Source organism: Centropristis striata, chromosome 13, assembly GCF_030273125.1.
Source record: "Centropristis striata isolate RG_2023a ecotype Rhode Island chromosome 13, C.striata_1.0, whole genome shotgun sequence".
Classification (NCBI taxonomy): domain Eukaryota; kingdom Metazoa; phylum Chordata; class Actinopteri; order Perciformes; family Serranidae; genus Centropristis; species Centropristis striata.
Genome location: NC_081529.1, coordinates 29,101 through 47,515, shown reverse-complemented (window position 1 = coordinate 47,515; position 18,415 = coordinate 29,101). Strand labels below are relative to the sequence as shown.

General features: G+C 33.7%; 1 protein-coding gene across 1 annotated transcript in view; it reads left to right on the top strand.

Moving 5' to 3' along the window:
* LOC131983881 (interleukin-6 receptor subunit beta) overlaps positions 1-18,415 on the top strand; it is a 59,743-nt gene that overhangs the window by 20,847 nt on the left and 20,481 nt on the right. The window contains exons 4-9 of the mRNA XM_059348709.1: positions 5,160-5,201; positions 8,399-8,562; positions 8,640-8,797; positions 11,113-11,266; positions 14,434-14,516; positions 15,701-15,932. Coding sequence (XP_059204692.1) covers positions 5,160-5,201; positions 8,399-8,562; positions 8,640-8,797; positions 11,113-11,266; positions 14,434-14,516; positions 15,701-15,932 — 833 coding nt within the window. The remainder of the gene's footprint in view (positions 1-5,159; positions 5,202-8,398; positions 8,563-8,639; positions 8,798-11,112; positions 11,267-14,433; positions 14,517-15,700; positions 15,933-18,415) is intronic.

The following is an 18,415-nucleotide window of genomic DNA, read 5'->3' as shown; positions in this document are numbered from 1 at the left end:
GATGATATTTTGTGGCCCTCACCTTGATATGAAAGTTTAATGTGAGTTTTATATGAATGGCACTTTACTGTGTTGTGTGTGGAAGGTCCCTTTAATTACTTTTTATGGTAATTTTGTCTTTTTTTTAGTCATTTTGTGTCTTTTTTTAGTCATTTTGTGTCTTTTTTGGTAATTCTGTGTCTTTTTTGGTCATTTTGTGTCTTTTTAAAAATAATTTTGTGTCTTTATTTTTTATAATTTTGTGTCTTTCGGTCATTTTTTGTCATTTTTTGTCTTTTTTGGTCATTTAGTGTCTTTTTTCGTTATTTTGTGTCTTTTTTGGTCATTTAGTGTCTTTTTGTGTCTTTTTTTAGTCATTTTGTGTCTTTTTTGGTAATTCTGTGTCTTTTTTGGTCATTTTGTGTCTTATTTAAAATAATTTTGTGTCTTTATTTTTTATAATTTTGTGTCTTTCGGTCATTTTTTGTCTTTTTTGGTCATTTAGTGTCTTTTTGTGTCTTTTTTTAGTCATTTTGTGTCTTTTTGTGTCTTTTTTAAATAATTTTGTGTCTTTTTTTGGTCATTTTGTGTCTTTTCTCGTTATTTTGTGTCTTTTTTTGGTCATTTTGTATCTTTATGTGTCTTTTTAAAATAATTTTGTTTCTTTTTTAGTAATTTTGTGTCTTTTTTTGGTCATTTTGTGTCTTTTTTTAAAATAATTTTGTGTCTTTTTTTAAATAATTTTGTGTCTTTTTTGGTCATTTTGTTTCTTTTTTAAGTAATTTAGTTTTTTTCCTGTCATTTTGTGTCTTTTTTGATCATTTTTACATCTATATTTGATCAATTTGTTTCTATTTCAATCATTTTGTGTCATTTTTCGGTCATTTTTGCATCTATTTTCTCATGGAAACATTCTTGATCATAACCAAAATCATGATCAATAAAACCATGTTAAATGTCTAGATATCAGCTCTTAAATTAAACTCTTATCAGCTGTTTTTGTTGTTATCATTATATTTGTCCAAACAAATGAACCTTTAGTTGAACCAGACATTAAAATGAACAAGATGTTGAAGAAAACAAAAACCATCCTAACTGTGTTGATGTGTGAAATAATCTCCAACCACAGACGAAGTGTTCTAGCTGAATGAAGAGCAGCAGGACAGATTGTTCAGCAGTGACAGAATAAACTAAATGTGATCTTTGTGATAAAGAACATTTCATCAGTCGACTCATCAAGGAGCTTTCAGACAACAAAACACACACTATCATAACCCTCAGGTCAATGTTTATGCACACTTTTACTGCTTAACGCATAAAATACGCTCCTAAAAAACAAGCTATAAAAATATTATACATTATGATATTCTACTTTCAATGTACTGATTTATTTTCACTTACATCTGACCTAATAATTGATATCAAACACTAGTTGATTTTTGAATATTTTAACCCTTTAAATGTCATGTTTTTGTCATAATGCAACATTTTTATAGACTTGCTGCAATCACAGCTGTGTAAATACGTTTTTTTTTGTTCTGAGTTTGTCATGTCTCATCTCTGATGTGATTGGGGTTGTAATTTTGTGTCTTTTTTTGACAATTCTGTGTCCTTTTTTTTTGGTAATTTCGTATCTTTTTTAAAAAATTCTGTGTCTTTTTTTGGTCATTTTGTGTCTTTTTTGTGATTTATTTTTTTACATATAATTTTGTGTCTTTTTTAAATAATTTTGTGTCTTTTTAATAATTGAGTGTCTTTTTTGGTCATTTTGTTTCTTTTTGTAATTTTGTTTCTTTTTTTAAATAATTTTTTGTCTTTTTTGATCATTTTGTGTCTTTTTTTGTAATTTTGTGTCTTTTTTAAATAATTTTGTGTATTTTTTGGTAATTTTGTGTCTTTTTTGAATAATTTTGTGTCTTTTTGAATAATTTTGTGTCTTTTTTAATAATTTTGTGTCTTTTTTGGTAATTTTGTGTCTTTTTTTTGGTAATTTTGTGTCTGTTTTAATAATTTTGTGTCTTTTTAGGTAATTTTGTGTCTTTTTTAAATAATTGTGTCTTTTTTAATAATTTTGTGTCTTTTTTAGGTAATTATATGTCTTTTTTGAATAATTTTGTGTCTTTTTTGGTAATTTTGTGTCTTTTTAAAATAATTTTGTGTATTTTTTGGTAATTTTGTGTCTTTTTTAAATAATTTTGTGTCTTTTAAATAATTTTGTGTATTTTTTGGTACTTTGGTGTCTTTTTTGAATAATTTTGTGTCTTTTTGAATAATTTTGTGTCTTTTTTGGTAATTTTGTGTCTTTTTTAAATAATATTGTGTATTTTTTGGTAATTTTGTGTCTTTTTTTAATAATTTTGTGTCTTTTTCATCAATTCAATTTTCATTGTGATATGTTTGGAAAAGATTGATTCATTACGTTTTGAGAAGATATTCATTTTATCCGTCAATAATAAATCACAATGTCAGAATAATTTCATGGAAAGAAGTAAAAAATATATATATTTTATTCCAACTTTTTGGGCGACGTGTAGCAGAACATTCACTGTGTCAAAATGCTAATTTTTTATTTGAATATGTTCTGTCTCTACAGAAGATCTTTAATTTGTTTAAAATTTGTGCCACCAATCATTTCATGTTAGTGTATCTCTAAAGTTCTTAATGGTTTATTATTAATAAAAAGTTGTGACAGAGATAGTTAGAGAGAAGATGACAAACAGGTTTAATTCACAGTTTTTATGAGAACTTGAGAAAGAGCTTTTATTTACCATGTCTGGGGTTTTCTAGAGCTAAAAATATGTTCCAGTGAGAGGCTGGTAGCAGGAAACAGACTGATAATATCATCGGTATCAGATCTGGTTTGTTCTGTTTGTTTAATACTTAGAAAGTTGAGGTTTTACCAAGTAGAAGAACTCGCCCTTCACCCTCTACGGTCACATTATGATCAGTTAGATAACAATGTTTGGAGGGTTTTTCAGCTTAAAATAGACTAAATAAACATAATCTGAAGAAATTTTATAATTCTTTTTTGGGGGGTTTGTTGGAGGTTGAGTGCGTAAAATGAGCCATTGAAACCCATTCAAAATGCAATTTTTGATCTCACTTATACGTTAAAGCGTATAAAGCGTTAAAACTGCCCAAAATTTTGCATTGAAGTGAATGGGACGGCCGACAAAAAATGAGCGAAAAAGAACAATAATTGCAGATTTTTAAACGTCTACTTCTCCGGCATAATTTCACCTAGAGACTCCATTTAAACTTTAAACAGTAGACACAAGTCTTGTGTATCGGTGTATTAATCCACGTTTCGATAGGTCATATAGTTTTTTATCAATCCCTGTTCAATGACCATGATCATTTTTGGAGAAATTCTGAGATTATAATGGGTGTGTATTGCACGGAATGTTCGTGTCACAGTGTGTGACATCATCACCAGAGTGTAGAGGGAGAGAAGAAACTGTCAAAAAATAAATTTGAAAACTGCGCTCCAGGCCGCAAATTCCACTCTACAGAAATAATTTATACATAGAAACGTAGGAAAATTAGTCTTCTCCCTCACAATCCTCTGGTAAAGCTGTCAGAGTTATAGTTTGGGCGTAGGACGCACAGATGATCCACCAACACCACCAACAGCCTCATTGGCTGCCATATTAAAAACGCAGGAAGATTACGGCAAAAGTCTTTTCGTGTCTTTTTTAGTCATTTTGTTTCTTTTTTTGGTCATTTTGTGTCTTTTTTGGTCTTTTTGTGTCTTTTTAGTCATTTTGTGTCTTTTTTTGGTCATTTCGTGTCTTTTTTTAGTCATTTTGTGTATTTTTTTGGTCATTTTGTGTCTTTTTTTAGTCATTTTGTGTATTTTTTTGGTCATTTTGTGTCTTTTTTGGTCATTTCGTGTCTTTTTTTAGTCATTTTGTGTATTTTTTTGGTCATTTCGTGTCTTTTTAGTCATTTTGTGTCTTTATTTGGTCATTTTGTGTCTTTTTTTGGTCATTTCGTGTCTTTTTTTAGTCATTTTGTTGGTTTTTTTGGTCATTTTGTGTCTTTTTTGGTCATTTTGTGTCTTTTTTTAGTCATTTTGTGTATTTTTTTGGTCATTTTGTGTCTTTTTTGGTCATTTTGTGTCTTTTTTTGGTCATTTCGTGTCTTTTTTTAGTCATTTTGTGTATTTTTTTAGTCATTTTGTGTATTTTTTTTTCACATCTCCAGTTCTGCCTCTCTGACTGGCTTCCTGTCCGTCTCAGAATGGATTTTAAGATCCTGATGTTTGTTTTTAACATTTTAAACGAATTTAGCTGAACTCAAACATGTTCACAGACCGACCAGAGCTCTGAGGTCTAATGAGTCCTACCTGGATGAGCCTAAATGCTAAAAACTAAAATAAAGGTGATGGATCTTCTGCAGCTGTGGAAGAGTTTACAGCTGCAGATACAGTCGTCAGAGACTTTGGACATTTTTAAATCTTCTCTTAAAACTCACTTTTTCTCCCAGGCTTTAGAACCTGTCTGAGAAGAAAGCTGTTTCTGTGCTTTCTGTGTGTCTTTTTTTGGTCATTTTGTGTCTTTTTTGTAATTTTGTTTCTTTTTTTAAATAATTTTTTGTGTTTTTTGATAATTTTATGTCTTTTTTTTTGGTAAATCTGTGTTTTTTTTTAATTTTGTGTCTTTTTTAATAATTCTGTGTCTTTTTTTGGCAATTTTGTGCCTTTTTTGTAATTTTGTGTCTTTTTAAAATAATTTTGTGTCCTTTTTTTAGTAATTTTGTGTCCTTTTTGGGTAATTTCGTTTCTTTTTTTAATAATTTTGTGTCTTTTTTGGTCATTTTGTTTTTCTTTTTTAAGTAATTATAAAAATAAAAAGAAAGTTGTTTCTGTGCTGGTTTGTACATCTCATATCATATATTACTAGATGAAACTGTCTTTTTTAAAACATTTTCTCTGATTTTATTGTTATTAATTTATGTATCTTTTTGATTTTTTTTGTTGATATTCAGTTATGTAAAGCATTTTGGTCAACCCTGGTTGTGTATAAGGTTCTCTAGAAATAAACGTGATCTTGATGGAGGTTAAATCTGTTGTGATTAAAGTTTTTTTCCCGTCACTAATGATCCAGAGAACATGCAGGTTCATAACTTTATATTCCAACAAGCTGATCAATAACCAAACATTTATTCTGTTCCTGCAGCATGTGTGACTCACTGAAGAGCATCTCAGTAGACCGCCAGCAGTAAGAACATACTTTAGTTTTTAATATGCAAATATTAATATTTTGGTCATTTTGTGTCTTTTTTGGTCATTTTGTGTCTTTTTTTGGTCATTTTGTGTCTTTGTTTAGTCATTTTGTGTCTTTTTTGGTCATTTTGTGTCTTTGTTTAGTCATTTTGTGTCTTTTTTGGTCATTTTGTGTCTTTCTTGGTCTTTTTTGGTCTTTTTTTGGTCATTTTGTGTGTTTTGTTTTGATCATTTTGTGTCTTTTTTTGTCATTTTGTATATTTTTTGGTATTTTTTTGTCTTTCTTGGTAATTTTGTGTCTTTTTTTGGTAATTTTGTGTCTTTCTTGGTCTTTTTGTGTCTTTTTTGGTCATTTTGTGTCTTATTTTGTGTCTATTTGTGTCTTTTTTTAGTAATTTTGTGTCATTTTGCGTCTTTTTTTGGTCATTTTTTAGTCATTTTGTATCTTTTCTGGTCATTTTGTGTCTTTTTTGGTAATTTTGTGTGTTTTGTTTTGATCATTTTGTGTCTTTTTTTGGTCATTTTGTGTCTTTTTTTGGTAAATTTGTGTCTTTTTTGGTAATTTTGTGTCTTTTTTTGGTAATTTTGTGTCTTTTTTTTAGTAATTTTGTGTCTTTTTTGGTCATTTTGTGTCTTTTTTGGTCATTTGTGTGGTTTGTTTTGATCATTTTGTGTCTTTTTTTGGTAATTTTGTGTCTTTTTTTAGTAATTTTGTGTCTTTTTTGGTCATTTTGTGTCTTTTTTGTCATTTTGTGTCTTTTTTGTCATTTTGTGTCTTTTTTTGGTCATTTTGTGTGTTTTGTTTTGATCATTTTGTGTCTTTTTTTGTCATTTTGTGTCTTTTTTTAGTCGTTTTGTGTCTTTTTTGGTCATTTTGTGTCTTTTTTGGTCATTTGTGTGGTTTGTTTTGATCATTTTGTGTCTTTTTTTGTTAATTTTGTGTCTTTTTTTAGTAATTTTGTGTCTTTTTTGGTCATTTTGTGTCTTTTTTGTCATTTTGTGTCTTTTTGGTCATTTTGTGTCTTTTTTTAGTCGTTTTGTGTCTTTTTTGGTCATTTTGTGTCTTTTTTGGTCATTTGTGTGTTTTGTTTTGATCATTTTGTGTCTTTTTTTGGTCATTTTGTGTCTTTTTTTTGGTCATTTTGTGTCTTTTTTTAGTCATTTTGTGTCTTTTTTGGTCATTTTGTGTCTTTTTTGGTCATTTGTGTGTTTTGTTTGGATCATTTTGTGTCTTTTTTTTGGTCCTTTTGTGTCTTTCTTGGTCCTGCAGCATTTCGTTGTGTTGCAGAATGCTAATGAACACTGAACATTGCATCCTGTTGACAGATCTAAAGTCATGCTTTCCAATGTGTCTTTATCTATAGAAACCGTTGTGTTTTTGCATGTGTGCAGTTTGTGCCAACATTTGTGTTGAAGTCTGCCTGCTGCATGCAAACACTTGGTTTGGTAATCAGCGTTGGATCTGACATGCGTGAGACGCTCAGACGTTGTGTTTGATGCAGGCGCATGATAAAAGTCACAGTCAACAGATTGAAAAGCATGATAAAGCTCAATGTCACTCCTAAAAACAAGTATTTACACAAGACTGAAACCACTGTGAAGAGGTTATTCACCCTCTTTCTTTTCTTGTCTTTTTCGCTTATTTTGTGTCTTTTTTTAGATGTTTTGTTTCTTTTTTTAGTAATTTTGTGTCTTTTTTTTTAGACATTTTGTGTCTTTTTTGGTCATTTTGTGTCTTTTTGTGTCTTTTTTTAGTAATTTAGTGTCTTTTTTCGTTATTTTGTGTCTTTTTTGGTCATTTTGTGTCTTTGTGTCTTTTTTAGTCATTTTGTTTCTTTTTTTGGTCATTTTGTGTCTTTTTTTTGGTCATTTTGTGTCTTTTTGTTTCTTTTTTTAGTAATTTTGTTTCTTTTTTGTGTCTTTTTGTATCATTTTGTGTCTTTTTTTAGTCATTTAGTGTCTTTTTTCGTTATTTTGTGTCTTTTTTGGTCATTTTGTGTCTTTTTGTGTCTTTTTTAGTCATTTTGTTTCTTTTTTTGGTCATTTTGTGTCTTTTTTTGGTCATTTTTTGTCTTTTTTTTGGGTCATTTTGTGTCTTTTTGTTTCTTTTTTTAGTAATTTTGTTTCTTTTTTGTGTCTTTTTGTATCTTTTTGTGTCTTTCTATGTCTTTTTTTGGTCATTTTGTGTCTTTTTTGGTCATTTTGTGTCTTTTTGTGTCTTTTTTTAGTCATTTAGTGTCTTTTTTCGTTATTTTGTGTCTTTTTTGGTCATTTTGTGTCTTTTTGTTTCTTTTTTTTGTAATTTTGTTTCTTTTTTGTGTCTTTTTGTATCTTTTTGTGTCTTTCTATGTCTTTTTTTTGTCATTTTGTGTCTTTTTTGGTCATTTTGTGTCTTTTTGTGTCTTTTTTTAGTCATTTTGTGTCTTTTTTTAGTCATTTAGTGTCTTTTTTGGTCTTTTTGTGTCTTTTTTGGTCATTTTGTGTCTTTTCGTGTCTTTTTTAGTCATTTTGTTTCTTTTTTTGGTCATTTTGTGTCTTTTTTTGGTCATTTCATGTCTTTTTTTGGTCATTTTGTGTCTTTTTGTGTCTTTTTTTAGTCATTTTGTGTCTTTTTTTAGTCATTTAGTGTCTTTTTTCGTTATTTTGTGTCTTTTTTTGGTCATTTTGTGTCTTTTCGTGTCTTTTTTAGTCATTTTGTTTCTTTTTTTGGTCATTTTGTGTCTTTTTTTGGTCATTTCGTGTCTTTTTTTAGTCATTTTGTGTATTTTTTTGGTCATTTTGTGTCTTTTTGGTCATTTTGTGTCTTGTTTTAGTCATTTTCAGTCTTTTTTGTGTCATTTTGTGTCTTTTTTAGTCCTTTAGTCAAGACTGAAGAGAGGTTACTCACTCATTTTAGTTACAAAAAGACACATGTTGTTAAAATAAGCACATAAAGCTATGGTCAGTAGTTAAATTATACTCAAAACAATATAATGAAGCTACTATTGCTAGATTTAAGAATAAAATACTTGGTAAGTTTCATGTTTTTTGCAGTGCATGCAAAGTTGACTGCAAAACAAACAATGCACGTCTATTTGTGTGACAGCGATCTATTAGTCTCTGTGGTTTTGGAGCTGTTTGTGTGATGTGTTATCTCTGTTGTTGTGCTCATTGTATTTATTTTTGGGCGTGTGTTTATGTGTTTATTTGCAGAGTAAAAAGCATCAAGAATTTTACCTGCAGCACGTCTGGCAGCAGCTGCACAGCTGGACTCCAGGGCACCACTGTTAGAAACTGCTTCTGTATAATGATCAGAGCTCAGGCAGCCAATCACAGCGTCTGGTCTGAAGCTCGCTGCCAGTCTGGGAGGATGGAGAGTAAGAGTCCAACACTTCACCTTTCTTTATTGTTCCTCTCCTTCCTGTGTCTCACTCTGTTTCTCTGTGTCTCTCAGTGAAAATGCCTCCTGTGACTGTGAACAGAGTGGAGTCTCTGGGTCCTGACTGTCTGAATGTCACCTGGAGTCCCGTCAATACAGAGTTTTCTGTTTCTGACAGTGAAGTCAGAGGAGGAGACCTGACATCCCAAATCCAGATCAGCCCACATGGGCAGGTGGGCCACTCACAAACACAAACAGAGATTTAAAAAAGACACAAAATGACTAAAAAAAAGACAAAATGACTAAAAAAAAGACAAAAAATGACCAAAAAAGAGACAAAAACGCACAAAACGACTAAAAAAAAAAAAAGACAAAAAATGAACAAAAACAGAGACAAAAAGACACAAAAATGGACACAAAATGACCCAAAAAAAGACACAAAATGACCAAAAAAGAGACAAAATGACTAAAAAAAAGACAAAAAATGACCAAAAACGGAGACAATAAGACACAAAAAGACAAAAAGGACACAAAATGACCAAAAAAAGACATAAAAAGACACAAAATGACCAAAAAAGACACAAAAAGACACAAAATGACAAAAAAAGACAAAAATCACCAAAAACATGGACAAAAAGAAACAAAATGACCAAAAAAAGACACAAAAAGACAAAAAATGACTAAAAAAAAAAAAAAAAGTCACCAAAAACAGAGACAAAAAGACAAAAAAGACACAAAAAGACAAAAAAGGACACAAAATGACCAAAAAAGAGACAAAGAGACACAAAATGACTAAAGAAAAGACAAAAAATTAACAAAAACAGAGACAAAAAGACAAAAAAAGACAAAAAAGGACACAAAATGACCAAAAAAAGACATAAAAAGACACAAAATGACCAAAAAAGAGATAAAAAGACACAAAATGACTAAAACAAAAGACAAAAAATGACCAAAAACAGAGACAAAAAGACACAAAAAGACAAAAAAGGACACAAAATGACAAAAAAATGACAAAATGATACAAAGTGACCAAAAAAAGACACAAAATGACCAAAAAAGAGACAAAAAGACACAAAATGACCAAAAAAAGACAAAAAAAATGACCAAAAACAGAGACCAAAAGACACAAAAAGACAGAAAAGACAAAATGTCCAAAAAAGAGACAAAAGACACAAAATGACTAAAAAAAATGACCAAAAAAGACAAAAAATTACCAAAAAAGGACACAAAATGACTCAAAAAATGACCAAAAACAGAGACAAAAAGACACAAAAGACACAAAAAGGACACAAGATGACAAAAAAAAGACACAAAATGATACAAAGTGACCAAAAAAAGACACAAAATGACCAAAAGAGACACAAAATGACAAAAATCAGAAATCAGAGGAGATCCCAGGTCCAGATCAGGAGTGGCAGGTGTGCCACTCCCAAACACAAACACAGATAAAATCACATGCAGCAGCATGATGCAACACATTTATTCACAACACAAAGTATGAAAACATCACACATCAGAGGTGCAGGAGGCCAGATCTCACACCTTTAAACCACAGCCTTCCTGTTTGCTCTGTCCTCCACCGCCCGGTTATTTCATCTTCTGAGCTGCAGAAGATCACAAAATCTAACAGCTGGTTCACAACCGGCTAATAAATAATATACTATAAAGATTTACTGTTAGGAAAATGCTTCATGTTGCACCTTTCAAAACTCTTTTTTTGGTGATTTTACATCTTTTTGAGTCTCTTTGTGTGTGTGTGTGTGTGTGTGTGTGTGTGTTTTGTGTGTTTGTTTTTTTTTTGTCTTTTTGTGCCTTTTTGTGTTCTAAATCTAAAGTTGTTTTTTTTATCTTGGTAAGAACCAAATAATCATCAGGTCACTCTGCTCGGGCCAGTTCATCACTGCTGGCAGCTTTACTTTATCTCTTTTGTACATTTTTTGTCTTTTTTGGTCATTTTGTGACCAAAAGATGTAAAAAGACACAAAATTACCAAAAAAGACACAAAAAAGACACAAAAAAGACACAAAATTACCAAAAAAGACCAAAAAAGACACAAAAAAAAGACACAAAAAGATCAAGAAAGAAACAAAAGATGTAAAATTACCCCAAAAGACCTAAAAAGAATAAAAAAAACAGTAAAAGGCACAAAAAGACAAAAAAAGACACAAAAAGTTTTTATTATCTTGGTAAGAAACAAATAATTGTCAGTTTAATTGTTGTTTTAAGAGTTAATTTCTTATTTTAAGTGTTCAACATGCTTATTTCTAGATTTAATAATCTTAATTTAATAAATCTTGTCAAGGTAAATTATCTGTCCATGCAGCAAGATCATTTCCCTCAGATTTACTGTTTGATCTGGTTTTTAAACCATTTTTTTGCAATCTGCACACTGTGGAGGCCTGCAAGAAAACAATAGTTTCTTTAAGAATTCAATGTAACTCTTGAGGCTGAGGCTTTGATATATAAATAGATTTGAAGAATTAAAGACAGATGTGCTTCATCACAAGTTAATCCTCACTTATTTATCTATCTATTTGTTGTTTTTCAGGTAGAAAATGTGACCGTGACGGACAAAAACTTCACCATTTGCCGCCTGAAGCCGGACACTTTCTACACGCTGAGGCTCCGCCACCGTTACCGGGGCCCGGAGAGTCCCTGGAGCGGCTGGAGCAACTCCTTCAGAGGACGCACCGGAGAGGACGGTGAGGAGACACGGGGACACACTGCTGCTTCCTGGTTTAACCCTCTATCTACCCTTTATATACCACATAATATTTACTATACTCATGTTTGGTATTTTCTCAGCACAACTTCAACTTTTGTGTCTTTTTTTAGTCATTTTGTGTCTATTTTTAGTCCTTTTGTGTCTTTTTTGGGGTCATTTTGTGTCTTTTTAGTCATTTTGTGTCTTTTTTATGTCTGTTTTGGTCATTTTGTGTCTTTCTTTGTCATTTTGTGTCTTTTTTTTTAGTAATTTTGTGTATTTTTTGGTCATTTTGTGTCTTTTTTTGTCATTTTGTGTCTTTCTTTGGTCATTTTGTGTCTTTTTTAGTCATTTTGTGTCTTTTCTGGTAATTTTGCGTCTTTTTAGTCATTTTGTATCTTTTCTGGTAATTTTGTGTCTTTTTTGGTCATTTTGTGTCTTTTTTTTTGGTCATTTGTGTCTTTTTTTGGTCATTTTGTGTCTTTTTTGTCATTTTGTTTCTCTTTTGGTCATTTTATTTGTATTTAGTATTTTCTCAGCACAACTTCAACATGATCTGACTATTATTTTTCACTTTTAACCCACTTTATTAACACATTGAGCCCAAAAATACATAAAAAACTCATGAAATCTGAAATAAAATTATGCTATTTATGACAATAAAAACCACAAATATGCTCAATGAACTGTTTCAGACCTAAAAAATGTAAAACATAGGTTGCAAATATGAACATATAAAGGTAAAATTCAAATATAATAAAACTATACATAAAAAATGACCATAAAAACATGTTTATTTATAGGTATTAGATGATTAGACTCTTTTTTCCATTTTTACTTAATGCCACGCCTGCCTCGTCCCATCCTACTTTTACACTTGAATAAATATTTCTGTACTATCAAATTAAAACGATCATATCTTTGGTTTTACATGGCTTTGGAGCATCAAACAAAAAACTGGAGAAAGTTTCAAGTCTGTAATCTGGAGTGAAGTCGACAGCAGCACTCCATGTCACCTCGTTTTTTTGTCACGTCGCTTTAAAAAAAAAAACATGTTATCTGATCATAGACCCCAGAGGATTAATCACTGTGGTCTTATTTAAATCAGTGGTGATTCATAGCAGTCATTACAACAACAAGATAAAGAATCTGTATTCTCACGGTGCTGTTGTGTGAGAACAAGGCTGAGAAAGAGATGTTTATGTTCCTGAGCTGCTCCTGCAGCATCCAAAGGTTTCCTCAGGTCTCATGTATTTTAATCCTTCAGGATCTGAGCTCCTCCAAGCTGGACGTGTCCAGAAAATAAATCCTCTCCTTGAAGCGTCTCCGTATCTGTGACCAAGAACATTGACTTCCTGTTGAGTAGAGACACAGCTCCCACTCTGTTATATAAGGAGCGGATCATCAATGTTCCTCTACTAGAAGAACAGAGGAAACACACATTAGTCCTCGACTAGACCAGTAGTTCTCAACCTTTTTGAGTCGCGACCCCCAATTTAACATGCATGTTGTCCGCGACCCCCGCTCACTGAACACAATCTCACGCACACAGTTCAGATCACCCAAAAAAGAAACAAAATGACCAAAAAAGACACAAAATGAACAAAAAAAGATACAAATTGACCACAAAATGATAAAAAAAAGACACAAAATGACCAGAAAAGACACAAAATGACCCAAAAAAGAAACAAAATTACCCAAAAAAATACAAAATGACTAAAAAAAGACACAAAATGATCAAAAAAAGACACAAATTGACCACAAAATGATCAAAAAAGACACAAAATTACCAAAAAAATCACAAATTGACCACAAAATGATCGAAAAAAGACCCAAAATGACCAAAAAAGACCCAAAATGATCAAAAAAAGACACAAAAAATGACACAAAATGACCAAAAAAAAAAAGGCATTAAATGACCAAAAAGACAAACACATTAACACATGAACACTTTAACACAGTGGAGACAGAGCTGACTTCCAAAATGATTTGGCGACCCCCAGAAATCATCTCAAGACCCCAATTGGGGTCCCGACCCCAAGGTTGAGAACAGCTGAACTAGACCACAGAACATGGAGACCAGATGAGAAAACCCCCAGGACGCCTATAAGACCACGCAAGAGTAGAAAGCTGCTCCACAACCTGGCCGTAATCCATAGTGCTCCATTTTGTGTCTTTTTTGGTAAATGTGTGTCTTTTTTTTGTCATTTTGTGTCTTTTTTGGTAATTTTGTGTCTTTTTTTGGTATTTTTTATGTCTTTTTTGGGTGTTTTGTGTCTTTTTTGGTCGTTTTGTGTCTTTTTTTGGTCATTGGTGTCTTTTTTTGGTCGTTTTGTGTCTTTTCTGGTCATTTTGTGTCTTTTTTTGGTCATTTTGTGTCTTTTTTTTGGTCATTTTGTTTCTTTTTGGGTCATTTTGTGTCTTTTTTGGTCAATTTGCGTCTTTTTGTGGTCATTTTTTGTCAATTTGAGACCCATGCAAGAGTAGAAAGCTGCTCCACAACCTGGCCGTTATCCATAGTGCTCCATTTTGTGTCTTTTTTGGTAAATGTGTGTCTTTTTTTTGTCATTTTGTGTCTTTTTTGGTAATTTTGTGTCTTTTTTTGGTATTTTTTATGTCTTTTTTTGGTGTTTTGTGTCTTTTTTGGTCGTTTTGTGTCTTTTTTTGGTCATTGGTGTCTTTTTTTGGTCGTTTTGTGTCTTTTCTGGTCGTTTTGTGTCTTTTTTTGGTCATTTTGTTTCTTTTTGGTAATTTTGTGTCTTTTTTTTGGTCATTTTGTGTTTTTTCTGTCATTTTGTGTCTTTTTTTAAGTCATTTTGTGTCTTTTTTTAAGTCATTTTGTGCCTTTTTTGGACAATTGTTTGGAAAAATATAATGATAACACCAAAAATAGCTGATAGGAGTTTAATTTCAGAGCTGATATCTCGACATTTTCCTTGATAATTACATAATTGGGAAAGTGCCAGATTCGACCAGTTGGTGGTGCTAGAGGAAGTTGTAGCACGTCACCAATTAGTGATTCAAAGAAGAAAGATACATTTACTATGTGAATGTTTTTCTGGTTTTTACTGCTGGCAAAAAGTATAAACTTACCACCCTCTTAACTGTTCTGTTTACCTCCTCCAAATATATATTTTAATATTTTCCCCTCCTCCTTCCTACCAGCTCCGTCTGCAGCTCCGTCCTTCTGGAGGAGACAGAAACAACCAGACGAGAACGGCTACAGGCTCACCTCACTGCTCTGGAAGGTAGGGGTGTGTATGTGTGTGTGTGTGTGTGTGTGTGTGTGTGTGTGTGTGTGTGTGTGTGTGTGAGTCTGTGTGTGTGTGTGTGTGTGTGTGTGCATGCATGTTTGTGTGTGTGTGTGTGTGTGAGAGAGACAGAGAGAGAGAGAGTGTGTGTGTGTGAGAGAGAGTGTGTGTGGGTGTGTGTGTGTGTGTGAGAGAGAGTGTGTGTGTGTGTGTGTGTGTGTCTGTGTGTGCGCCTGTGTGTGTCTGTGTGTGAGTGCGTGCGTGTTTGTTTGTGTGTGTGTGTACATATGTATGCATGCGTTTGTATGTGCGCGTTTATGTGCATGTGTGCGTGCGTGCATGTTTGTGTGCATGTGCGCGCGTGTGTGTGTGTGCTTGTTCGTGCACGTTGATGTGCGTGTAAGCGTGCATGTTTGTGTGTGCGTGTGTGTGTGTGCATGCTTGTGTGTGTGCATGCTCGTTTATGTGCGTGCGTGTGTGTGCTTGTGCGTGCACGTTTATCTGCGTGTAAGCGTGTGTGCGTGCATGTTTGTGTGTGCGTGTGTGTGCATGCTCGTTTATGTGCGTGCGTGCTTGTGCGTGTACACGTGTGTGCGTGCATGTTTGTGTGTGCATGCTCGTTTATGTGCGTGCGTGTGTGTGCGTGCGTGCGTGTGTGTGTGTGCTTGTGCGTGCACGTTTATGTGCATGTGCGCATGTGCTTGCATGTTTGTGTGTGTGTGTGTGTGTGTGCGTGCATGTGTGTGTGTGTGTGTGCATGTGTGTGCGCATGCTCATTCATGTGCGTGCGTGTGTGTGTCTGTGTGTACATCTGTGTTTGTGCGTGTGTGTTAAACCCAAAAAATACACAAAATTCCTAAAGAGACACAAAATGACAGAAAAAAACTAAATTACTAAAAAAAGAAACAAAATGACGAAAAAAAGACACAAAATTACAAAAAAAAAAGACAAAATGTAAATGTGCTCCTTTGATCCTTTTTCCCTGTTTGAGCTCTAGAGTTTAATAACTTTTGGATCATATTAGTTTTTAATCTCCTCTCTGACTGTCTCTAATTTGTTTTTTATGTGTTTTTAAATGACTCGTTTATGACGTTAGACTAATGATTCATGTTGAGAATGAAACAGGAAGAACATATAATCTCTGTTTATAACTAAATCGTGTGTCCTCTGGTGGTTTCCAGGCCGTTCCTCGTCGTCTGGCCAACGGCAGGGTTCTTTTCTTCAACGTGACGTGTCAGACAGAAAGCTCTCAGGTCCTGAAGGATCTGGGGAGCTGCAGAGATTTACACGCTTCCAGGACTTCCTGCAGCTTGTTGCTGCCTGCTGGACGCTGCTCCTGCAGCCTGACGGCCTCCACATCAGCAGGACCTTCACCTCCAGCACACATCTGGCTGCTTGGACCTTCTGACACAGGTGAGGTCTCACTTTAAATCTTCCACTGGACGTCAAGGTGTCTCTGTGTTTTTATTGCACTACTTTTAAACAAACAACAGGAACAGTTTTTAGTGTCTGGTGCTTGTTGTAAACAAACAGAGATCACTAAGTGAACACCTCCTGCAGCAGCAGCACATACACACTGTACTGCTACAGAGCTAACTGTTAGCCTGTTAGCACATACACACTGTACTGCTGCAGAGCTAACTGTTAGCCTGTTAGCACACACACACTGTACTGCTGCAGAGCTAACTGTTAGCCTGTTAGCACACACACACTGTACTGCTGCAGAGCTAACTGTTAGCCTGTTAGCACATACACACTGTACTGCTGCAGAGCTAACTGTTAGCCTGTTAGCACACACACACTGTACTGCTGCAGAGCTAACTGTTAGCCTGTTAGCACATACACACTGTACTGCTACAGAGCTAACTGTTAGCCTGTTATCACATACACACTGTACTGGTACAGAGCTAACTGTTAGCCTGTTAGCACATACACATTGTACTGCTACAGAGCTAACTGTTAGCCTGTTTGCACATACACACTGTAGTGCTACAGAGCTAACTGTTAGCCTGTTAGCACATACACACTGTAGTGCTACAGAGCTAACTGTTAGCCTGTTAGCACATACACACTGTACTGCGCTTGCTTGCAAAAGCACACTAATTGTTATTCCTCGGGACTATTATTCTTCCGTTTCTTCCGTGTCATTTTTCGGTCGACTACTCCTCCCAGAGTTTTGGCCGCACATACACAAAAAAGGTATCAAATCGACCGGCTCGCCCATGACAAGTGTGCTATGACTTTTCTAAGGGTTTCGACAAACGGTTTTCAAATTATTGGGCAAAAACACGTCAAAAAATCCCCCCAATGTAACCCTATGGAGAGTCTAGGGTGGTGATGTCATCAAACAGAGTGTAGAGGGAGAGAACGAATTGTCAAAAAATAAATTTGAAAACTGTGCTCCAGGCCGCAAATTTCACTCTACAGAAATAATTTATACATAGAAACGTAGGAAAATTTGTCCTCTCACTCACAATCCTCTGGTAAAGCTGTCAGAGTTATAGTTTGGGTGTAAGACGCAGAGATGCGCCACCAACACCACCAACAGCCTCATTGGCTCCCATATTAAAAACGCAGGATGATTTCTCAAGTAAGGACATTTTTTGTTTTTTTAGATCGCTCTAACAAAGCTATTTTTTCATTTTTCTTAAAAAAAAAACATATGTAGATGTTCAGGAAGAACTCAGGACACTCAAAGTGAAGTCGGATCAATGATAGGTATTATGGTTTTGCCAAAAATGCTTTCTGTTCGAGGCCAGAATTTTCAGTTTGTCCACCTCTGGCTGCTCAGTGTGGCGGAACTGTCAGTTAATTTCAGTTGATTGCTCTGCTCTGATTGGTCGACTCCACCTGGCCACCTGGTTGCTTAGCTACCAAAGCCCCCCCCCTCCTCCAACACAGACATTTTAACTGAAAACAGTTAACTCTAACTCAACAGACATGGCATTTCTTCATAAAACATGAGACCTTATAACTTGACCATACATTGTCCAATCTGCCTCAAACTTGTCATGCATGATGATGGTTCATCATTTACCAGTTCTACAAAACAATGCGTCATAAATTCCCGCCCTTTTTGATTAGCCACGCCCCCTTTCATAACTAATGAACCGTTTGTCCTAGAAACTTGTATAAGGTGTCAGATTACTCGGCATAGAGTCCCTGTTTAACTGGTGATTGATTACCCCGCCCCTTTTTATTAGCCACGCCCCCTTTTACTAACTAGTGAACCGTTTGTCCTAGAGACTTGTATGAGGTGTCAGTGTACTCAGCAGAAAGTCCCTGTTTAATCCCTGCCCCTTTTGATAAGCCACGAGAGATAGTGATAATGAGAGATAATGATCGTGTGATTTTCCACAGATGATCCAAATCACACACAACAAAAATAGTTACACAAATACAAATATATATATATAAAAAATTGCAGAACAACTTAGAATACATAAATAATATGCAGCAAAACTCAAAATCCTTTATTGCATTGTGTCCTTAAAACAAGAATGAGCATTTCATACTTAAAATATACTTCAGATGGTCGTTAAGATCAGCTTTTGAAAACAAATTAGGACTGACTGAAAGTATAATATTTCACAGTTATTCATATTAACATATGTACACAGGTTTCATTACAAATTCACAGTTTAAAACTTGTTGACCTAATACTGCGTTCGATTGCAGCTTTCAAAATAAGAGTGCAGTGTGTTAACAGAATCCACCACAGAATTTACAAGAAGACTGTCAAAATAAGATGCCTTAAATAAAATATACAAGAACCCTTAATCTCCTTTAAAATAATTCTAAAAATAATTAAGATCAGTGTATATGATGGAATAGTGGAATTAGAATCTGCGGGACGCCACCAAATTTGGGTTTTTATGGAAAAAATAAATAAATGT